This window comes from Homarus americanus, unplaced genomic scaffold (assembly GCF_018991925.1).
Source record: "Homarus americanus isolate GMGI-L3 unplaced genomic scaffold, GMGI_Hamer_2.0 scaffold367, whole genome shotgun sequence".
In the NCBI taxonomy this organism is placed as follows: domain Eukaryota; kingdom Metazoa; phylum Arthropoda; class Malacostraca; order Decapoda; family Nephropidae; genus Homarus; species Homarus americanus.
In genome coordinates this window covers 18,270,659-18,295,963 of record NW_024743709.1, presented here as the reverse complement: position 1 = coordinate 18,295,963, position 25,305 = coordinate 18,270,659, and the positions used below count along the sequence as shown (strand labels likewise).

Sequence of the window (25,305 nt, the reverse complement as noted above, 5' to 3'; positions counted from 1 at the left end):
TCTACTCTACTGTGCAGGGGTATTTATCTTTTTTTTTCATTAAGTGTTAGCAAATATTGTAAGAGAACCCTCATCTTTTATGCAATACTGTACTATACTGGAACCAGAAAAAAGATGACTGAATTGAAAAACATTTTGTCATTTTGTGACTATATATATATATATATATATATATATATATATATATATATATATATATATATATATATATATATATATATATATATATATATATATATATATATATATATATATATATATATATATATATATATATACACATACAGTCAACCCTCACTTTACGCGGTCCCACATTCCGCGTTTCCACGTTTACGCGGTGCCCTGCCAGAACCCAGGATGCTCACATTCCGCGGTGGGTGTACCCCTTTACACGGTGAAGTATAATTTTTTTTAATTTAGCTCATAAAATTCATACAAATTATCCGGCCAGAATATAATTTACATTGCTGGAATTCTTACAATTTGATGATCATTTTGAATATAAACATCATAGATTTTGCATTAGACATACAAATTTTAGATATAATGTTTACTCTTGAGTAAATATGTTATCTTTTGTGCAAAATATATGATATTTATATTCAAAATATTCCTGGTCTTACAAGGAATCCAGCAATGTCAATTATATTATCCTAACTTTAGTCTGATTTATTATTTATTACTAAAAAGGTAAACAGTCTGGTATTCCCACACATTTATCTAGTAGGGACGTTGGTGGGGGGAGGGAGGGAGGGACCGGCGACCGACCATCTGTTACCGTGTGAAGAATTTTTTTTTTTTATTAACTGAAGATTTTTATTTTAGCTCATAAAATTCATACAAATTACCCGGCCAGAATATAATTTACATTGCTGGAATTCTTACAATTTGGTGATCATTTTGAATATAAACATCATATATTTTGCATTAGACATAAAATTTTTAGATAAAATGTTTAATCTGAGTAAGTATGTTATCTTTTGTGCAAAATATATGACGTTTATATTCAAAATATTCCTGGTCTTACAAGGAATCCAGCAATGTCAATTATATTATCCTAACTTTAATCTGAGGTATTATTTAATACAAAATGTTAAAATCTAAATTTTTCACCCAACATCTCTTGAAGGGAGGATTGGTGGTGGGGGGGAGGGTTGGGACTGACCGCGCGGTTGGAAGAGGGGGGGAGGCAAGGTGGGGTACTTTGATTGACAGATAGTGTCGTGAAGAATATTTTTTTTTTTTATTAACTGAAGATATTTGTTTTAGCTCATAAAATTCATACAAATTACCCGGCCAGAATATAATTTACATTGCTGGAATTCTTACAATTTGATGATCATTTTGAATATAAACAACATAGATTTTGCATTAGACATACAAATTTTAGATGTAAATATGTTATCTTTTGTGAAAAATATATGACATTTATATTCAAAATATTCCTGGTCTTACAAGGAGTCCAGCAATGTCAATTACATTATCCTAACTTTAGTTTGAGGTATTATTTATTACTATACCTGGTTTTCCCCCCAAAATTTCTCAGAGGGAAGAGCCAGCAGTGTAGTGTGAGAAGAGGGGGAGGGAGTCGTGTCCATTATTTGAATGGACATTAACTTGGCGACTGTATTTCTCTATTTCTCTTAAGTATTAATTGTGTGCATGTACCATCATAAAATTAAGATGTTATTTTTACTACAACATAGTTATGTGTCGTCAAAAAGTGGAGTTTGGGGATCGGCCTGGACTCCATTTCAATTAATCCCATATGTTATGTTATTCACTGGTGCCTGACCCATAAATTATCACAGCTTTTCTGTAATCTTCATACTTACATGTTTCCCAATTGATAACTTTGTAAAATTTTCCCCTACAAGAACAGTAAGGATAGGCATCAAGTCTCTAGCATGTCTTGTGAGGGGCCCAGCACACTGCATATCGCTCCACTCTTTATCAAAGTGAACATTGCAGCCTCGAAGAGACACCACACCTGATTCAAAAAGACATGGAAGTAGTAATAAAAATCAGCAATGAAAATATTTTAATTCTAAAGACAAATTTATTTTTACTGCTAAGTGTTGGAAAATATCCTGTTGTGGAGTGGAGACTGTCATTATGACTCAAAATCATCATGTGAACCCATCACTTGTGGGGTGCCGCAGGGTAATGTGCTTTGACCATTGTTCATATGTTTTATAAATGATATACCAGATGACACTATGCTATTCAGAGAAATTAAGAACCAAACAAACAGTGAAGAGTTACAGGAAGACCTCTACAGGCTTCAGGAGTGGTCAAAGAAATGGCTGCTGAGAGTCACCGTTATGAAATGTATGGGAATGCACCTACCTGTAACATTTCTTAATATACTGTATTCTTATTTTTATATCATTATTAAAAAATATTCATAGGCTTCTAAAAGAGAAAATTAAAATTAAAATGTTAAGGATGGAGTGCAACAGCCATTTGCAAATTACAGTAGTTTGTTGGGGGTCTTTACTACCACCAACTATCTGTACATTAACACTCAGGGTTTTCGTGTGCATATGATTTTTTTTTGGCTGCATGGGGTTTTTAAAAACTAAGGAGTGCATGAACATTTGTGGGTAAAAATGTCTTGGGAAACTAATTTTTCCTCCGGCTCTCACACACTCAGGGTACTCAATGAGCACTCGGTGGTGCAGTGAGCTTTCATATGCCTGGCAGCAGTGTTTACAGCTTTCTTTAACCTTGTTTCTCTGTATCACCTGTGACATAGAATGTGATATAGAAGATATGGTTTCTCTTTGTTATTATTGTTTCCAGTGTTTAGATAAACCATTTTGGGTCATTTTGGTGAAACAGTGGTATTTTTGTTATGATAACTCCTTAAGCATTTTTTTCAACATTATGTTGTGTCGAAATAATTGTTTTTCAGTAAATTTTATTGAAAGAAACTTGTTGATCATTCATTCGTGATACTTATACTGTACAGTATTACCAAATTTTTATTTATATCTAATATATCGTGACTATGATGGACACTGGAATCAACAATTCTTACATATGAAAAGTTGAATGCCATTCACTTCCCAAAAATACCTCTATAATTGATGGCCTGTTTCATGTACATTTTTTTTGTGCTTTTACATAAATTTACGATATTTAGAAAAACCTTTAGATAAATTATTCAGGGTGACAAAATTGTATTTCTAACTCAATCATAGAATTTTATAGACTACAGTACAGTATAAACATTTCTTTTTTCTTTTTAATAATTTAGTTCCCACCATTATATCATTAAAAAAACAACAACATGACAGCAAAGTCATGCCCCTCTACATCTGTGTCACATAGGTCACATGGTATTGGGAAAATAAAATAATGTTGTCACTATATGTTCTCATTAAATTTCAGTGTACAGTATCCACTTAAACAAAGTACTAGTTGCTTTACCAGGAACTAATCAGATGCATTCCATCCATACAATCTTGTTACATCTGAACTTTCTTCTGCTACTTTACTTCTGGAATATTTGAATTGTACTCAGGGTGCCATACTTACGGAACAATGTTTGAAATCCCACTACAGTTTTACCCCGCCTAACGCGGTTTCACTTAACGCGTTTTCGCATATACGCGGTGCCTTGCCAAAGCTGAACTTTCACTTAACGCGGATTTTTTCCACATATACGCAGCGAGTGTCCGAGACGCTATTTTTAGATTTGCCCCACCCGCCACCCTGCCTGACTGCCTGTTTTAGCTCATAAAATTCATACAAATTACCAGGCCAGAATATAATTTACATTGCTGGAATTCTTATAATTTGGTGATCATTTTGAATATAAACATCATATATTTTGCTTTAAACTTACAATTTTTAGATAAAAATTTTTCTCTAGGTAACTATGGTATCTTTTGTGCAAAATATATGACATTTATATTCAAAATATTCCTGGTCTTACAAGGAATCCAGCAATGTCAATTATATTATCCTAACTTTAGTTTGAGGTATTATTTATTAAAATTTAGTGGTTATCCCACACATCTCCTTGGGACGGTTGGTGGGGGGTGGGGGGGGAGGGAGGGACCACCGACCGACCATCTGTTACCCTGTGAAGAATTATTTTTTTTTTTATTAACTGAAGATATTTGTTTTAGCTCATAAAATTCATACAAATTACCCGGTCAGAATATAATTTACATTGCTGGAATTCTTATAATTTGGTGATCATTTTGAATATAAACATCATATATTTTGCTTTAAACTTACAATTTTTAGATAAAATTTTTTCTCTAGGTAACTATGGTATCTTTTGTGCAAAATATATGACATTTATATTCAAAATATTCCTGGTCTTACAAGGAATCCAGCAATGTCAATTATATTATCCTAACTTTAATCTGAGGTATTATTTAATACTAAATGTTAAAAACTCTGGAAGGGAGGATTGGTGGGGGGTGGGGGGGAGGGTTGGGACTGACCGTGCGGTTGGAAGAGGGGGGGAGGCAAGGTGGGGTACTTTGATTGACAGATAGTGTCGTGAAGATTATTTTTTTTTTATTAACTGAAGATATTTGTTTTAGCTCATAAAATTCATACAAATTACCCGGTCAGAATATAATTTACATTGCTGGAATTCTTATAATTTGGTGATCATTTTGAATATAAACATCATATATTTTGCTTTAAACTTACAATTTTTAGATAAAAATTTTTCTCTAGGTAACTATGTTATCTTTTGTCCAAAATATATGACATTTATATTCAAAATATTCCTGGTCTTACAAGGAATCCAGCAATGTCAATTATATTTTCCTAACTTTAGTTTGAGGTTATCCCACACATCTCCTTGGGACGGTTGGTGGGGGGGGGGAGGGAGGGACCGACCGACCATCTGTTAGCCGGCTGTGTAGTGTGAGAGGGGGAGGGAGTTGAGTCCATTATTTGAATGGACATTAACTTGGCGACTGTATTTCTCTATTTCTCTTAAGTATTAATTGTGTGCATGTACCATCATAAAATTAAGATGTTATTTTTACTACAACATAGGTATGTGCCTTCAAAAAGTGGAGTTTGGGGGTCGGGCCGGTTTCTATTGGAATTAATCCCATATGTTCTGTTGTTCACTTAACGCGGATTTCACTTAACGCGGGACCCTCTGGGTTCAATTGACCGCGTTAAGTGGGGTACAACTGTATATACATAAAACATTACAGTCAATCCTCGCTTTACGCGGTCCCACTTTACGTGTTTCCACGTTTACGCGGTACCCTGCCGAAACCGGAATGCGCACTTTCCGCGGTGTGTGTACCCTTTTACGCGGAGAGCGGCGCGAGCAGGGTGCACACAAGGTCGCCCAGTCATCAAAACATTACCGAGTTCTTCACCCGCCACCCGCCACAGCCGGCCTAAGTCAGTGATAGTGATAATGATAGTGAGGATATGGACTTATATGGACTTTGAGGGGTTTGACAAAGAGGCCCTGCAAGCCTCTGTGGTGGATAGTGATACAATTGATACAAGTGATACAGATGAGGGCCAATAATCTGCCCTCTGCCTCGGAACCAGCCTCCATCCCCGTATGCCAACCCATCTCTTCTACTAACGTAAGTGTTCCACATAACTTTTAGTTTTCCTAACCTAACCTTTATTTTTCCTATGTTAACCTTTATTTTTCCTATGTTAACCTTTATTTTTCCTAACCTAACCTCTTCTATATTACTTGTTTTTTCATACCATCACAACAAAGTTGTGTGTCATCAAAAAGTGGAGTTTGGGGGTCGGCCCGGACTCTATTTCAATTAATCCCATATGTTATGTTATTCACTTTACGCGTTCCTCACTTTCCGCGGGACCCTGCGGGTTACATTAACCGCGTAAAGTGAGGGTTAACTGTATATATATATATATATATATATATATACAGTGACCCCTCTGTTAACGAACTCAATCCATTCCAGAAGGTCGTTCGTTAACCGAAAAGTTCGTTAACCGAAACCATTGTTTCAATGGGTTTTTGGGTAATTGGTTCCAGCTCACTGAATATTTCCTAAATTCAACAAAAATGGTAGAAAAGTTCACTTACTTTGAGGTGTGTATGTAGAAGGCTCCTGGATGATGAAGATGATGATGGGATTTCGAATGGGGGTGGAGGAGAAGGAAGAAGAGAAGGCATTGGGGTGGAAGAGAAGTCACCCCATGGCGCCATTTCACCCATAAAATTTTAGCTCTCTTGGTGTAATTCAAGATTATTTTCTTTAAATCAACACTGCATTATATATTGTCAATATGTAAAATATATTTCAAAATGACCAATAATTTGCTTGGAAACACAGAAAAAAGCGTTTAGTTGAAGTGAGTCTCGAGCAAGATGTTACCTCCAGTGAAAACAGAGAGAGACTAACTCCTGTTTGCTGTGTTAAGAGGCTGGATGCCGCGCATTAAACTAGTCACTTTACCTTCAATTATGTTCAATAATTGTTAAAATGACTAAAAAAGTTAATATTAAACTTTTAAAATTATTAAATAGTATAAACTTCTTGATATTTACTAAAATAGTAAGGAATTTAAGCCCTAGAACCGATTAATGTATTGGCGGACTGATACTAAAGCTGGTTGCCCGGTCAGTGCAAGCGAAAACATGTTGAGGTCGGTTCGTAAGAACTTCGTTAACCAAATTTTTTTTCGTTAACCGAATTGAAGATCCTTATGGAAGGCAGTTCGTTAATCGAAATGATTAACAAAGGTGTTAGATTTAAGCAGTCACTGTGTATGTATATATATATATATATATATATATATATATATATATATATATATATATATATATATATATATATATATATATATATATATATATATATATATATATATATATATATATATATATATATATATATATATATTTTTTTTTTTTTTTTTTTTTTTCTCCAGGGATCTTTCGTAAGTTCCCAATATATATATATATACACACACCTAGACCCCGACTTACGACTACGTGGACTTACGACCGTCGGGACTTACGACCGCCTCAGATATAGATAAAAAAAATTATTATTTTTTTTTTAAATGACACACGCATTTTCTATACCGAAACGTTTCCAGTTAATGTAGTCTCCATGTATAATTAGAAAATTATGGGGGCCCCATGTGCATTCAGCTGACTACATTAAAGGTTAAGTGCTCAGTCACACTGTATCCATTCCTTATTATTTATTACTTTCACTGTACTGTATCCATTCATCATTATTCATTACTTTTACTGTACTGTATTTCATTGTAGATTTTTTATTAAAAAAAAAAATAATAATAATTTTTCTATGTCGACTTACGACCTGGATTTGGGTCCCTAACCCCGTCGTAAGTCGGGGTCTAGGTGTGTGTGTGTGTATATATATATATATATATATATATATATATATATATATATATATATATATATATATATATATATATATATATATATATATATATATATATATATTTCATGTAAATCCACAATGAAAACGTGGATAAGATAAATCTTGATAAAATCACACGGGAAAATGGAAACAACGGAGTACCTTAGCTTTCGTCTTTATTCAAGACATCTTCAGATGTCTTGAATAAAGACGTAAATACAATATATATATATATATATATATATATATATATATATATATATATATATATATATATATATATATATATAATGAAGGCAGGGTGGTCAGAAACAAGAGCAAATACATAATACATATACAGTACACATTCCTCCTTCAAGAACTGCCATTCATATTTCCTCCTGTTCTGCAATTGTACTTACCTTCCTCTCTAGGGCCCTTAACCTGTTTTACCCCTTTAGCCAGCAGTACGTCATTCCCTAACACCTACTCAATGCTATTCTTTCTGCTCATTCATGCACGCTGCTTCTTCCTGGATGTCCATCCCCTCATTTCCATGTATAAAAAGTGTACAGTATCTTACCACTTGTTGGTTTGTGACCAAAGAGACCACAAAAGAATGCTGGTATGCGGATAGATCCCCCTGTGTCAGTGCCCAGGCTGAGGGGCGTCCCGCATGAACACATTAATGCACTCTGAAGGAACCAAAGTTTATTTTTCTTTCATATAGTATAAAGGAAAGATACAGAAGATATCATGTACTATATAATCAAACAGTAAATAGAAGCCTACATATAGATTAACACTCTCATGGACTTGGTGCTAGGGGTGTGGCATTCTCAAGATAAAAGATAATTGTATTTAAAAGACTATCCACTATGGATGCATGAAATTTGGATATAGTACAGGTTGTAACATGAAAATCCATGGATGTTGGTACAGTAGTAATGCACTTAACTCTCACCAATTTGTTAAGGGTTCGAGCGTCAGCCTAGACACACATGAGAAGGGTGTCATCCAGTGTGACCCTACCAAACACCACAGGTTTCCCAGACCCCAGTTTCCTCCTGTAATAACACTGGATCGACCAACCACCTGAATGGCTAGTAAGCTGATATATGGAGGAAGATATTTTTTTTTTAAATGTATCGTTCCTCTGGCACCCTCTATGTCTCTGGAAGTTTGACAAAAATTAGTCTGGTCTATGATCTGGAGTGAGGAAGGTTACTATTGTTCATGGACATTTAAATCCCCTCATATTCCATCCACTGAACACCACACTCCATACCTGGATTACGTATACTTGAGTGACTATTATTGCCTGTGTATATTGTGAATAATTGTTGGAATATTTCCTACAGTATTGTGATTCAAATTTTAGCCCCCTTATCACAACTCATCATTCCTCATCGTCCATATCGAGTGCTGAAGAGCAACAAAGAAATTGAGTCCGCTTTAGCTAACAGTGATAGCAATAGTAACAGAGTCGTTCGTTAACCGAAAATTTAGTTAACTGAATCTATTATTTCAATGGGGTATTGGGAAAAGAGGTCCTGATTCCACTAAATGTATGGTTAAAATGGTGGCGTGGCCACCTGGACTTGAGGAGATCGCTCTCTCGAGTGATGCTGTAAGGAGCAGCCCGCTGCTCACACTGATAAACACCACATAATCCTGTCCAAGAATTTGTGCTGAGACAATTTACACAGTTGTACTGTTGTCTTTTGGAACACCATACTGATCTGCATTGACCCGCACTTGTTTTGACCACATCAATAAATATTGAATGCGTCAAAAGGCGGGTTTCAATCATTCCTTTCGACTTGCCTGTCACCTGAACGTCCATAACCATGGAGTTTATATACGGTATGCACATAGCATGTGCTCTGACTTGCATAAAAATTTGACATAAGAACGTCCTCAGGAATGGAACTTGTTCGTAACCCGGGGTACTATAATAGAATATTTGTTGAGATTACCTCGCCACCAGATGAACCTCCTGAAGTACGTCTGGTGTCGTATGGATTATTGGTCCTACCATACACTCGATTATCACTTTCCCACCACATGCCCAGTTCTGAGATGTTGGTGTTTGCCAACAAGATGGCACCTGAAAGAAAGATGAGATGCTTATAATGTGCCAAATGAATCCTTAAAACATTCTGTTATATAAAAGAGCATACAGTACTGTACTGTACTTGGATGGAAAAAGAGCAACACATGCACACATACACGAGTCAGAGAGAGAACTTTTATACATGATAATGTATTATAAGATTTTTTTCTCAATGTTTACTGTTTTTATGCAAAGTGGCTATACCATATCGTCAAGTAAAATATTATTTAATATAAAGTACTAATTTCTTTAATACTGCATGAATTACATGTTAAAGCAGACTTCCAATAAGACTATTACAAAATAAGCTACTGTTTAAAGTACAACACATGTACTTTAGGAAAAGTAAAAGACTATCAGTAACCCCAAAACTTGTCATCTACCTGCTTTCTTCATCTTGTTCACCACCTCAGCATCTTGAGATGCAACCACGTCACCACGTACCACCAGCCCACCAGTGTGTGGCAACCCTGCATGGGGGCAATAACTTATTACTGTACTGTATATCATATAATTATACATCAATAAGTTGTGAAGTTTTCAACAGATTTTATGAATCATTAGTCATCGATGAGTGGCCTGCAAGATCCATACCCCCATTTTTCAGCGGACCATGACATGTTTAATGGAAAGATACATACAAATCCTTGATATCCTGGAGAGTGAAGCAATGGAAAGTGACACTTTTTACCTGAATTATCCAAAAGCTTTCAAACTAGTTAAAAATTAAATAATTAAATGAGCCATTGGCCAGCTGGGAATCCATGGTAGGATGGGGGCATGACTGGTGACCTTCTTGAAAGACAGAAGGTGGTGGAGGGGTGGCCAGATATTGGTCAACTCACTGGTGATGTCGTGTTCTAAAGGGTGCTGTGTTAGACATTATCCTTTTATCCCAATCAGTGACAATGTGGCTAAAGTTGAGGATGAGTGGTGACCTCATCTCCAACAAACACATTAAGACAAAATGGAAAATAGTCAAGCTACAGTCTAACTGGGTGATGTGAAACCTTCTAGTCCAGGCCACTGTAGGTGAAGTTGACTGCCTTTTGCAGGTTGGTGCAGGCTTACCAGGACTACTGTTTCAAGATTTGATTACCCAACTGACAAAATATAATGAGCTAGAAGATGTCCACCAGAACTATATTGCAGGGACAGTGGGATACTACAATCTTTCTATCTCTACTCTGATAACACTGGGCTGCATTTGAAAAAAAAAATTCATGAGGTGCGGGGTTTCTTAGCTGATTCTTTATGTATTTTACGTGCTGATTCCAAAAATACCATTCATTTTGCCCAATCAGGTCAGATTTTTATGCTATGGGAATTAGGAAAAAATCGAAATTCTTAAATATGATGTCCAAATTTTTATGCAAAATATATCATAAGAAATGTAACCACAACACATAGGACCAAAATATGTCAACTACATAGATGCCTTTACAGTTAGACATGCATAAATGGCTGTCTCAGAGAATTTCTTTAGTGGTTAGTGTCTGGGGCGTCCCGTTTCAGACACCAACAGAAGTCGGCGAGCATGTTGATATCCCAGCGACCCTGGTACCGCTCCTTGATGGAAGCGTTCTCCTTGTTCCTCACTCACATCACCACAGTTCTCTGGAAAGTAGTCCAAGTGGAAGCTGAGGAAGTGCATCTTGATGGACATGCGTGCACCAAGAACTTTGTAGCTCAGAAGTAGGTCCTTAACAACTCGTTCATACTCTGGACTTCTGTAGTTGTCAAGAAAATTGGAGACAATAGACTTAAAGGCATGCCAGGCTTTCTTCTCATTTACATCCATGCTGCAATCAAACTTGGGATCTTTGAAAAGCTCTCTGATCTGAGGGCCATCAAAAATTCCTGCATTCAGCTTTGCCTCACTGACTTTTGGAAATTTTTCTTTCAGAAAATTGAAAGCCTGGCTTTTTTTGTCCAGTGCCTTTACAAAGTTTTTGAACAGACCGAGCTTGATGTGCAGTGGCGGAAGAAGAATGTTCTGCGGATTCACCAGAGCATGGGCAACAACACTGTGAGAACCTGGAGTAAGTCCACTTCTTGCAGGCCAGTCACGTTGCATGTAGTGCTGCTTGTCTGCTCGACTATCCCACAGACAGAGGAAACATGCCATGTACCACCAGATGAAAAAGAAATTTAATTGTGAAAAAATATATGTAAAAAACACGGGACATATACTCTTTTCCTTTGCGTCACGGCGGACATTTAAATGGCCGGCGAGCACGTGGGTGTATTTAAATGCATCGTAAGGGCATTAAAACTGACCGAAATCTTTTCTGTGAGGCTTGCCAATGTCTCGGATGATTTTTTAATGAATGAATATGAGGACCCCATTTTGAGCGAAAAATGCCAATATTTTACCTGAATCTCCGCTTAAAATGCTATCGCACAAAATTCTGACCTGATTGAGCAAAATGGATAACATTTTTGAGATCAGCATGCAAAATACACCCAGAAAAGCTTAATAATACACAAACCTCAAAAACTATGCAGGGCAGTGTAATAGGGAGGTCTAGCTCTCGTAATTTGTTATTGTTGTAGGACTAGTGTATTACGAACCATTTTATTCACTTAAAGACCTTCGTTGTTGAAGTGCAGTAATAACATTATAATAACAACGAATCTGAGTAAAGGAAAAGATACTCCAACACCTATGGAAGATTGCCATTAGTCTATTCAAAGGTTACACCACTCCCTCAACACCCAAGCAGGGGTAAAAAACTGCATTATACCCCTGGATTTTTTCCTGTCACAAAAGTTACTCCAGAGAGATTGGAATGCCTACAATTCCTTAGCTTATACTATAGGTGAGCACCGGGTGATTTAATTTAAGTTTATAAACATCTAAGAAGGCAGTACTATCTTCAGTTTAGTGTTCATACCTGAAGCTTGTTGAAGAAGCCACAAGTTCAGAAAATTGTCAGAGCAAACTCATGGAACGATCTGCCAGAGGCATTGTGACAACACTGAGTGTGAGTGCATTCAAGACCAGGATTTACTAACACTGATGCAGGTACAAATACATTCTAGAGCCAGTACTTGCCAACAGTATGTAACAGAGATGTGACTAACCGTCTAAGTGGCAAAGAGAATAAAGTACAAGTTTAAAATATGCCAGATCACTCTGACAATGGTAAACACTCTCAGGGATTGTTTTAGTGATAAGGTTCTTACAGAGCACTTGTTTGTTTCCTTGGTTAATTTTTATATTTCTTGGTCTATTTTAACACTCAAATAACTCATTTTACTGTTTAAAACCAGTATTAAGACAAATATAAGTTCAGTGAATCACTTTTAACAGTTATTAATAAATCAGAGTAAAAGACAATGATGATATGAAAATTGTACCATAAAGGTCAAACTAAAATCGTAATAATAAATATATTACATAAAACAATTGTAAAACGTAAAGTAATCTCCCCGTTAGCCGGAATAATTGGTCCAAAGCAGTTCCGGGCAGACCAAATGGTGATATGCTTTTTTTTTTCAATCCACAGTGCAACGTCTAGCTTTATACCTAGGTATGTAAATGCCTAGCATTAACTTGCCAGGCCAACATACAGGCAATTAAAACATCTAATAATTACTTAAATACGTAATATTAGGACAGGTCGCTACCAGGCATTTAATTGCAATTCTCAAAACCCCCTTCCGCACCCTCCATCACATGCATTGCTACCGTCATCTTCTTGCCTGGCTAATCAGCTGTAAACGCGCACAAGGAAGGCTCCGCTAATTTGTGTTGTAATAGCTGAAATATTAAGTGCCACGGGGATTTTATTTTTGGTATTTATACATCTTAACACTGTGAGGAAATCGAGTGACTGTTAATTTGATTATGTCTTTCAGATGTTGTGTTTGGAGCAATTTTTTATACGGTCTGGTCAAACATGGCGACTGCGGCTCGTCTTCTATCTAGGAAGACAGTCGATCTTTAGTGACTAATATCCTCTGCTTTCAAGTCACTTAGTTAATGACATTGTTTTTCGCCCTTCCGGGCTGATCGGCTAGTCCGCCAATACAGTACAGCTGCTCCCAACTTAAGACGGGGTTAGGGACCCAAATCCAGGTCGTAAGTCGAAAATGCTTAAATAATACATAGAAAATCTAAAATGGGTGTCTCTTTTTCTTCACAGCACCACAAAACTCTCACTTTTAAGCTTGCCAGCCATTTTAAAGTGAATTACAAACGAAAATTTTGTCAGTACACAGCGCAATCACTGACGTTGGGACTCGAAAATACGTAATTTGACAAAATTTTGGTACGACTGAAGCGGTCGTATGAGACAAGGGTTCCTCATATATCGGCCCAGTTAAGAATCTTCAAGAATGGTTAACCAGATTCCCTAATTGAGGCCCCTATGTATTCTCATCATAGGATGGTAAGAAATTGTCTCCTAGTCAAATGACAAAATAAATATCTCAGTTAGTGAGTCAAGCAGACCCTAGCAAGAAATTTTTGGCACATGACACCAGGAAATATGCAGGGTCGGTGGCCTTTCTGCGGCATATGGGCCTCAATCAGATCAAAGAAGTGGGCTTTTGGAAATCTTCAAAAACCTTTCAAAACAGCTATCTTCATCTATCTCTGAAAGATGCTTCACATGTGGTGGTACTGGGGTCCCCTCCCCCACCTAGTTAATCTCCACAACCAGGACCTTCTTCTTCCTCATCAGAATAAAGTGAGTATCCTAATTTGGATATGTAAATTAACATTTTACTTTCCGGTAAATGTTCCTAATATTGGAAAACATTCCAAAAAGTTTATAATTATAATCTGGACCTAAGCTAGCGCAGCCTTATACGCAATGTGACCTCCCTCTCCACTTCCTGCTCGGGTAATCAAAGCTAGACGTCGCATTACACTGTCCACTCTGCTATTTACATTACTGTACTGTACAGTACATATGGTACTTTAAGCACTTATTGAATGTACAGTACAGTTTACATAACTGTAATCACTTTTTGCACATTAACACTGCTTTAACAGTTTTCTCGGCTAGTTATATATTGGTACAGTAATGAACAGTACTGCACGACGAAGATCAAATACGAAAACAGCAGTGAGCGAGTGAACAAGCTCATAAGCTGGGCAACAGACAATGAACTAAGAGTGTCATGATGCTAAAGTTTAAGGAGATAGGCTGCAAAATATTTCAAATAATTATAGGCATCCCTTGTAGTCACATGACAGTACTGGCCAATCGTAGCTCATGAGCACTCTGAGACTACCTACCCACACAACCAGCACGCACCCTCACATTGGAAACATGATGCAATCTCTCAGAAAAGAAATTTGTTCAAATGCCCGGAGTGAAAAGATTTTTCCTGTAATTTCTCGAAATGCTAAAATAAAAAAAAATCCGGGTAATGGAGAGTTCTGGGGATCAAAGTAAGTTTGGTGGCAAGATTGTCATAGGACTGTGGGACAGGCTAAAAAATAGCAATTATGGCTGGAGATGACCATCACTTCCTCACCAACTCAGAGAGTACATAATAGCCAAAATACTCTTATCCATTGTAATATTATACAATATCTTACATTATTATAAGGACAATAAAAATTATCATACAACGTGACAAACATAAATTTTGTAAGTAACCATAAAATCCTACTGTGGTAGACTAAGGTTAAAAGGCTTTACCTGTTCCTGGCAGCATGACAGGGCTAACTCTCAGTATATGGGCTCAATAGTCAACTAACCATTACAGATTTTAACCTTACATCTTTAATGTATAAGTCGCAGAATGATTTTCAGAATCCTGATACTCATATGGACTGGGCTTCTAGAGCCACCATGAATACAATATAACAAAATACCTTACCAGCCACAGCAATTGTCTCCTTGACGGTGAAAGGTACCCCTAGAAATGGCTGGTTTTTCTTCAGCCAATCTTTCGTTAGGCTCCCATCACTCAGCCCCTGAGGAAATGGAGAATAGATACAGTACTGTATTCAGTACATTGCAGCACAGTACAGGTAATTAAAGAATAATAATTTCTATGTGATCAAGTTGGCAGCAAAAATATAATGTATGTAAGCACTGTACTGTAATTATTTGTTATCATGGAAATTCATCTTCTGTATCATTATTACACTGAAGTTTCCTTTGTCTTAATCTGAATGCATGAGAATTGACAATTCTTTGGTAGAGGAGATAGATGCTTCTGCTCATATGTTTAATGGAATAATTTTATAAAAACAACTTGTGATGTTTAATATCATAAATATTAGTTTCCATATGTTTTAAATATTCCAAGAACTTCAAGAACTACATCTAAATGTCAGAACTATGAACAAAAGATAATACAATGCTAAAATATTTTGTGTATAGCTAACCTCTTATAAGGCCCCTACAAAAGAATACCATTACAAAACCATAAATACTGTATTGTGCATTTGTATCTACTGGTATCCAAATACAATGCAGTTTATGGCGTAAACCTTGTTGACGGAATACTTAAACGTTCTTTTACACCTAAACCACTGATAGGGGTATTTGTGATTTGGTGAATGGACATACAATATATTATTCACAGGAAAAAATAGAGCAAATATAAAAACATAAAAATTGCAATTCATGTTGTACTGATCACAATGGTACATGTTATTTAATTTATGCCATATGATTCATATTAAGCTAAATAGCCCATAAAACATGTAGCTATGATTTGTTTCTTGAGTTACCCACCGAGTGTATGGATTCTCTTGTGTCTACATCCCATTCTCCCTCACAAGAAATTCCATGTTAATGTTTGCAAATTGGAAATTGTGATTGAACTCATGTGTGTAACTGTAAGATATATATACAGGCTGACGAGGCCGTCCCCAACTTATGACAAGGATATGTTCCTGGACCCATAGTTTAGGTTAGGCTAAAGCCCATACAAAACAACAGTAATATACCCATATACAGTATAACAAATAACAAATTCTATATATTAAGTAATGTTAAACAATATATAATGATGAAAATAATGTAAAAATTGGGATTTTAATTAAAATTTTTGCAGTGAATGTATTGGGAACCCGTTCATAAGTGCAGGTGATGGTAAGTTGGATGGTCGTAACTCGGGGACTGCCTGTATACGCTACCTACTGCTAGCTGAAGCATTCAAGATCCATTGAGCATTTACTGTATGTTGAAAGCTTCAACTGTATTTACTTTTAATGAAACTGTAATATAAGCTGAGTTTTTGAGCTGGCAAAAGCTGAAAGATTCCTCTTCTGCTCTGTGTAAGAATATGAGATATCTATTCGCTCCTGAAATTAAATTTCCTTGATCTCAAGACATCAGCGGATCTGATGAATATATTGAAATGATTGACATTTTTGTATTTAAGAATCTCATTTATCCCAAGAGCAGGACCTGTCAATGGCCAATAAATTCCTGAAATTTAACCGAGCTCCATAGTGCCTCCTTGTAGAGTAGACGGCCGCTGAGTCGACAAGAAACATGACTGCCATTTCGTGTAGTTGTCACCAATATAATTGATTATATTATAAGCTCAAACACTGATTACATTACTGTATAACCATTAGTCTTATGAAATATTTGTCAATTCTTAGAGATGTTACTTCAATTAATATGAAGTGCACACGACTCAGAGTAATAGACCCGTAATTCCTAGTTTGCTATGTTCATTTATGAGTGCCAGAGCAGGCAGCGAAGGAAGTGTTATTGTGCTTGGCAGGTATGTTAACTAGTGATCCTAGTACTGTAGTCCTTCGTATTATGTTGAATAAGTTTATTTTGTGCATTATTTGATTGAACAAGTAACTCTAATAAGTTAGTTAAGAATTGTATCATATGTACAGTATAAACATTCATACGGTCAATTGTTGGGTACTAAACGACCAACGAAAGTTTGTTTATCTTTCTGAACATTGCTCTCGTGCCTGGCAGGTATGGTGTGTAGAATTTGAGATTTGGAGCTGCCACAGAGGTAGCCATAAAAAGACATAATGTCAAATAACCAACTAGAGTTGTAGTGAAGGTCGGGAACAACCAGGAGAGTGTTATCTCGGGTGTTGAGCCCTGGATGTGTTCTACAGCTGTGTGTTGGTACCAGCCAACCTGTAAGTGTTAACTCCTCTTGTATGTGTCATTATGGATGGGTTATCAGGAGTAAAACTGTCCCAGGTCTAGTATTGAAACTGTACAAAGTACGACAGAGAGGATAAGTGGTTGTTATGGGTGTTACGTGAATCAGCTATACTCACAGCTGATTTATGATGTGGAGTATTTCTCTAAGTATACTAATAAGTTATTAATGTGATTCATAGCCAAGATGCTTAATGGTGCTATAATTAAAAACCACTGTGTATGCTATTGGAAGGTGCTTGGAGTGACCACCATTCTGGTGTCACTGTGATAGAATATTACCCTTGAATTGGTATGTTCTTAGTGAATGTTGTAATTATTAATTAAACTATTTATTTTTCTAACCAGGTAGTAAGACCCATTGGTCCTTATATTTTTTGTCTAAGTGTTAAAGTAAAGTTTTCCAAGTACCTGTACATTATTGATTAAACCTAATATGTGATTTATGGTTCAAGTTGTCAACAAATTAAAATTTGCTTTAATAAATAATAACTAAGTATAATATGTGTATCACCCTTCATAGCTTCTCATAATTGCCATCCCTTAAAATACAAGTTATAACTCACATGCTCTAACCCCTCAAAGCCCTCACGCCTGCTACCACATTAATTGAGCGGGTTTATTGTTGGTGTTATATTCAAATTGAAAGTGTAATAATGCACAATGATGTGGTTTTCCCATATTAACCTATATAACAAAATATAAATAAACAAGTCAGAAATAATGATAAGGTAAGGTGGAAATAAAATAATTAGTAAACAACAAAACTGTTCTCCCCCTTACAAATGATGTTACATCACTGGGATGTATAACAAAAATTAGCGCCCTTACACTGTTCTTGATGTTTTTAAACTGCATAAGAAAGAAGTTGTCTTCGATAAATTATTAGTAAAAATTAGATAGTTTGTGTGTAAGAAAAGTAAATATTACCTTTGTTGAAACAGTGGTACAGTATCACTGTTATAAGTACCTGGTCAAGCTTTTTGTCCACCATCCTTGCCTCCAACAGGGCAGCCTGAAAGTTCTCTTGGGCTACAGCATTCAAAATGGGGTTAACATTGCTGATTCTGGTAACATATGACCGCACCACCTCAACACTGCTCACCTGCTCACAATTAAGTGTATCATTAATTACTTCTGTACTGTACTACTATACAGTACAGTATTTCATCCTATTCATAACTTGACACAGTTAAAGCTTTACCTTATACAGTACAGGTGGCATTTATATTTGGAAGGTTGACTGACAACCACAAACAATGAAAAACATCAATTGCTACTGAAATTATTAATGTCAATTAGGATTCAGACTCAGATGTCACCATTCATTTTTTTTAATAATAATCACTTGATGTGTTACCTTGTACTCTACCCTTAATATTGAACAAATTTCATGAGTGATGATAAAAGAATACAGAAAGTTGCCTATTCACATCAGTTCTACTTGCACCATTTCAATGAAAAAAAATGAAAAAGTAGGAAAAAAATTTCTATATATGCTTGTGTGATACCATTAGTAATCTCCCCATTAGCCAGAATAATTGGTGCAGAGTGGTTCTCGGACTGAGAGTTTTCATGATATGGAGGCGAATTTTCTCATCCCCAGAATTTTTCTGGTTACTGGTGAAAATTCTCAGAGTCTGAACTACGCATCTCGCACAGACACAGGGCTGTATTTGTGCAAACACTACTACACATATACAATATATTGTAAATAAACAAAATAATGTCTAGTGTTATTGTAGCCATACAGTATTTTCTCGTTTTAACGAACTAATTCGAACCACCCTCTTCCGTTATATCAAAATTTCCGCTAAATCAAATTTATATTATTTTTGCTCGATTTATCGAACTACCCGGTAGTTCACGAAATCAAGCGTGATTCCATTGAATTTTGTGCCAAATACACCACTTGGGATGTGGGGTTTGTTTACATCCACTCAGTCTGTGTCCTGCCACCACAGCGTGTGTTCTTCACTGCTACCTCTTAGTCACCCGGGACCCGCTAGTCGGATGTTCTGGAATGTCACCCAGGGCCTAAGGGTTAACATCAACGCGCCTGGCATGTGGGGACGTAATGGAGCATAATACAATCTCAGAACTCCTGGAAAATTTGTTCCCATGATCAGAATGGAGAGATTTTCTTGGCAATGATTCATAAACAGGATCTTGGGGTGCCACAGAAATTTGAGTGTTTGCATATTACCCAGTCCTTTTCTGTATTAAAAAAAATGTAGTTTGACACAAGCAATAAATAAATGTTTTCTATCAGGATGTTCACAGTCTGTATAATAGTCATACAGTATTTCATATTAATTGACAATGCTTCTGCAAGGTGCTATATGACCTTTAGTGCCAGACACTTCGGTGATCTTCCTCAAGATGTTTATGGAGTTTTCAGTTTCAGTATAAAAGATATTTCATCTGTGCTCTGAAAAATTCTAATGAATAATACTATCATTAAGAAGAGAAAATATGAAGATTACAATAGTGAGGATAAAAAGAAGAACAAATGTGGAAATGTGCATGAAAAAGAATAATAAAAATGTATAAATACAGGTATAACTAAAGAATAAGCCTGCTTAAAAGTCTATGCAAATTTTAAGGCTGCATATTAATTTGTAACAATATATTTTTTTTTTAAATTATGTAACCATAATTACATAAAAAAATGTTAAGATAACAAAGTTTGCTTAGTTCCTTATGGATTCCATTTTATTTCATAATTCATCTTAGAGCTACCTCTGCCCTCTTGAAGTAACTGTATAGTGGACAATGGTATAGGGTGCACAGAACATGAAATACAATACAGTACAGTACTGCATAAGTCTGGTCTAAGGTGTACAAGTATTATTTAAAGAGTTTTCAAATAATTTAATAGTTATGCATGGTACAGCAATTTAAAAATGGAAATTAATGGCAAAGATTTGTAGTTTTGCTACAACTGGGTTTCAGCCTAGATGAGAAGCCCCCCCCAAAAAAAAGCCTGAATTGGTTGTTGGATTAATCACCATACTAACAAGTTAAGGTTCCTTTTCTCTCTCTACTCTTGACCCCTTCTCTTTTTCTCAAGTTTACATAGTGAAAGCTCAAATATTTGGTCACTGGCATAGCCGGGGGGGCACATGTCCTCCTTTATGATCTCTGTGTGGTCTTGTTCTTTTGTTTGTTATCTTCCATCTGTACATGAAAAATTAATGTCTTTCTTGGCTTGGTATTTCCATGAAAAATATTTGATGCAATCATTAAATTTCTTGATTTCGTTTGTACGTATTGAAAGTAAAATTGTAGCTGTACGTCAACTGGCTTCAATAAGGGTACCCAATATACAGGTATATTATGTTTACTTTTTTTTATTAAAGTAATGCAACATTTGTTAGCAATGTAAGGTTCATAGCAAAATTTTTTCTATCAGCAAAAGTATAAAGTTTAAGTAGACTTCATTTACGAAGTAGTCTGCAATTGTTCCAAATTATAATCAGTATATTGCAGTCTGTACAGCCTTCAGCATTATTTATCATAGCAATGTTGTTTATTCTGTGTTTTCAAATTTAGATTTGATTATCTGTAAATTATTGTGTCATTCAATTTCCTGTTGAAAATCAACTTTTTGAGAGTGTACAAGTTTTTAAATACTGATAACAAAAGTTCCCATAAGTGTCATTAACTTCTTATGTGATGGTGTCGAGGGAGAAAATACCTTTCTTTCTCGGATGTTGTCAGCGAGTTCAGAAGCAGAGAGGAGAAGTATTGGGTTGAACACAGGAGGGAGGAGGCTCTTCCTGCGCCAGCCCACCACAAGGGTGAAGATAGTACTCACCCACTCATCCCACATCCACCGCACCATCCACAACACAGGGCGAAATGCCCACAGCACACCCCACAGCATACCTGCTGAAGGTCGTTTTGATTAAAACCACTTCTTAGTCAGTACATAAAGCAGTAAATTTAAGTTATCACACATCTCCTCAGCTCTGCATTCCATCTTCAGTTTTTAGTTATCATTAGCAAGTATGGATACAGTAATATCTCCGTTAGCTAGAACGATGAGTGCAGAGCACTTCCGGGAATGAGAGATTTCTGGGTAATGGAAAAATGTTCTCGGAAGTTCTCAAACCTGGAAGAATATCCCCCAGCTCCGGTTTTTCCGAGTACCGGAAAAATTTTCTCGGAATTTCCAGAAAATGTGCCTGATTTTCATCTCTCAAACCCAGAAAAAACTCCCCCATCCCCGAAATTTTCCGGGTATTGAGTTTTTTTCCGAAAATGTACCCCACGGAAATTTTTTCCCAAAGCCGTATTTTTCCGGAAAATTCCGGCTTTGGGAATGATTTTACGAGAAAATTTCAATTCCGAGGCTTCCGAGTTTAAGGGATTCCGGCTAATGGAGATATTACTATTCATTATTACTGCCTACTCATTTTGGATATAAATACTGTACAGTAAAGCCTCGACTAACAATGGTAATGTGTCCCCCAATATTGCAGTGTAAGGTGAATCATTGCATCGTGAATCATTAATTACCATTAAAATAAAGCAATAATAATGAGATGCGTTCCAATGTCTGACCTTTTCATATCTTTTGTGTGACTTTTTACCCTCTTTTCCCCCAAAACAATAAAATTAATGAAAAATGCAACCTATATTCTTTAAATAATATTTATGAATGCACCTTATATAATACAGTACAGTATAAATCAATAATAACATGGTCACAGGAGAGGAGATGGAATGCCATTGTTTTTGTTAGTGCTTACACCAGGGATGATGGTTCTACTTAAGAAACTGAAGAAAATAAGACCCTGGTTGTAGCTTTAGTAAAATTAATGTAAAAAAATTAATATGCATTATGTGTTTTAAGTAATGTTATTTAATGTTAATAAATGGAACAATAGAAGTAGCTAACCACTGATGTTAAATAAAAAAGCAACACCAAACCCAGTGCCTCTAGGAATACAAGGGGATCCCTACAAGTGAACCATGTGGCGGTCGACAAAGTTAAGAAGAAAATCCAGAAATTCAAAATGTGGGTTGGGTCAAACGATGAGCAAGACAGGAGGATGTATGCAAGAGCCATAAACCAAGCAAAGGTAGAGTGTAGAAGGGCTGAAAAGGAGTTCCAGATGCTGGATGCAAGCGAGGTTAAGTCAAACCCAAAGGCGTTTTACCGCTATGCAAAGTCAAAATTAAAAATGCGAGTAGGAGTATCAGACCTGAGGCTTGAAGATGGTAGCTACGCAGATTCTGACCAGGATAAAGCTGAGGCATTGAACAGCTTCTTTTCCTCGGTGTTCACAAGAGAGGATGCGATTAACTTTCCTGCGTTTGAGGACAGACGGTTCGACACAGCACTGACCCACATTGTGTCCACAGAAGAGGGTATTAGAAATAAACTGTCAAAGCTAAATGTCCATAAGAGTCCCAGCCCTGACATGGTGCATCCCAGAGTGCTAAGAGAGTTGTGCAACGAGCTTGCAGAGTCCCTGAAGATCCTGTTTTGTAAATGCCTGGATAAACAAAAGGTCCCCAGTGATTAGAAAATGGCTTATGTGAGTCCTATCTTCAAGAAGGGTGATCGTCACTCCACGACAACTATAGACCGGTGAGCCTGACCAGCATAATATGTAAAGTACTTGAGAGTATTATCAGAGATGCTGCGACAGAACATCTACTATGAAACAGCCTTGTAAAGCATTGCCAACATGGTTTTATGCCACACGGCTTTATGCCTATTGTTTGTCTTTGCACTGATACCGATCGTCGGGAAATTACCGGAGACTGGCAGGACAACCAGTGGTAATTTGACGACACATGTAATATTTCTATTGCTTCTGTATTTATGACCTGGCCGATGGTAACCGGTACTGGAAGCTGGGTAAGCGGCGAAAGGAGTGTGTAACACTATTGTCAGGAGTGGGATAGCCTAGCAGTGAGATATTATAGTGCATTTTTTCTCAGCTGAGAAAAAATGCACTATAGTCAAGATGTATGGTGAAGGTGTCCAGACCAAAAGTCAAGACAGGCAAGGGTTGATTTCCATAGATGATCTGATGCAATTCTTACACGCACAATGAGAAGAACATAAACAACAATTCCACAATGCTTGAACAACTACTGCAAATTCAACCATAAGAACAGAAACAACTGCTGCAGGAACAGTGAGAAGATTGGGCACAAACAGGACAACTGTTGCAAGCGGAAACGAGAGCGAGAGAAGGGCAATACAGTACACAGAAGATGTTGGACGTGTGGAGAAGATGGATACTTCAAGACTAATTGCCCACAGAATTTCAAGAGAGAAAGAGTAGCTCACTAAGATGGGGAAACTAGAGATGACTGGGACTGAGTCAACAGCCAGCCTGTCTCACCAGAGCCCCACTATTGACAAAATAGAACCGAGCCACTGTAACTTTGTAAGCAGTATCCAGATTGACGGTGAGATCGATGACATAAGGTGTCCATTGGTGATTGACACAGCCTCGGAGCAGACTTTTGTGAGGCTGGACTTGATTAGTCACCGACAAACTACCTTAGGCTGCGGCCGCACTGAGAGCGGGCAGGAGCGGGCACGTGTTGTTGCCAGCTTGCTCCCACTGCCAGTGAGGCCACGTCTATGGGTTACAATGCTGCAAAGTCTTCCGCACCCGCCTGCTCTCAGTGCGGCCACGGCCTTAGACGTCGCAGCAGCTGTGCGGGATAACTGGACAATGCACAGTACTAAAAAGACCAGTGGATATCAGCATCAAGGTTAATGTAGTGAATATAGCACATCCTTGCATCCTGGGCCTGGACTACCTCCTACCTCGCAAGTGTCAACTGGATCTTGGCTCGATGCAGTTGAAAATTAAAAGAATGTAGGTACCGCTGAAGACTGTGAAGCATGCAAGTGCTAAGGTTATAGCTAGGCAGACATTAGTTATTCCCCCAAGATCAGAGGTGCTGTTGCCGTGCAAGGTGAACGGTGCCATGCATACCAGTCTAGGAGTGGTGGAGCCTGATTGTCAGCAATGTTGCCGGTGTGAGACACTTCCCAAGAAGTGTAGTCACACTACAGTGAAGGAAGATCCAGCCATTGCTAGATAAGGCCTTGAGATGTTGCAGCTGGAAGACTAAGACCTGTGACTTTTGTTCGAGTGGATGAGCCAGAGCTCAGTGCGGCCAGCAAGGGAGACGATCTCTGGAGCAAGTCCTACGACTAAATACCACTGGGCACAGTGGGATGCTCTTCGGCTGAAGAATGGTCTGCTGCAGCGCCAGTGGACGGACTACAGATGGCCTCAACAGGTACTGGCAGACAGTACTTCCCCGGAAGATGAGGTCAGAGATCTCGAGGGAGATGCACAACAATCCAGCCAATGGACATCTTGGAGTAAAAAAGACCCTGAGTTGCGTGTGGCAAAGGTTATACTGGGTTGGAATGGGTAAGCATGGAAGAATGGTGCCGTTCATGCGATGTCTGCTGCGCCAAGAGGGGACCAAAGCTACAAAGGCGTGCTCCACTGCAGCTGTACCATGCAGTTGCATCAATGGAGAGGGTCACAGTGGATATTGCAGAACCTCTGCCCCTCATTGCAGATGGAAATAGGAACATTTGTGTGGCCATGGATTATTTCACTATATGGCCAGAAACATATGCCATCCCAAATCAGGAAGCCACGACTCTTGGCAGGGTGCTGGTTGACCAGTTCTTCTGCCGGTTTGGTGTGCT

The 25,305-nt window shown here is 37.3% G+C and overlaps 1 protein-coding gene across 3 annotated transcripts in view; it reads right to left on the bottom strand.

Annotated features, from left to right (window-relative positions):
• LOC121877355 (fatty-acid amide hydrolase 2-B-like) overlaps window positions 1-25,305 on the bottom strand; it is a 41,999-nt gene that overhangs the window by 9,921 nt on the left and 6,773 nt on the right. For 2 of the 3 annotated variants that reach the window (XM_042383078.1, XM_042383076.1), the window contains exons 2-8: window positions 21,298-21,491; window positions 18,568-18,702; window positions 15,319-15,415; window positions 9,861-9,947; window positions 9,341-9,471; window positions 7,945-8,056; window positions 1,836-1,990 (exon numbers count right to left, since the gene is read on the bottom strand). In XM_042383078.1, the coding sequence (XP_042239012.1) occupies window positions 1,836-1,990; window positions 7,945-8,056; window positions 9,341-9,471; window positions 9,861-9,947; window positions 15,319-15,415; window positions 18,568-18,702; window positions 21,298-21,486 (906 nt within the window). In that variant the 5' untranslated portion in view covers window positions 21,487-21,491. The remainder of the gene's footprint in view (window positions 1-1,835; window positions 1,991-7,944; window positions 8,057-9,340; window positions 9,472-9,860; window positions 9,948-15,318; window positions 15,416-18,567; window positions 18,703-21,297; window positions 21,492-25,305) is intronic. The other variant, XM_042383077.1, reaches the window with a different exon arrangement.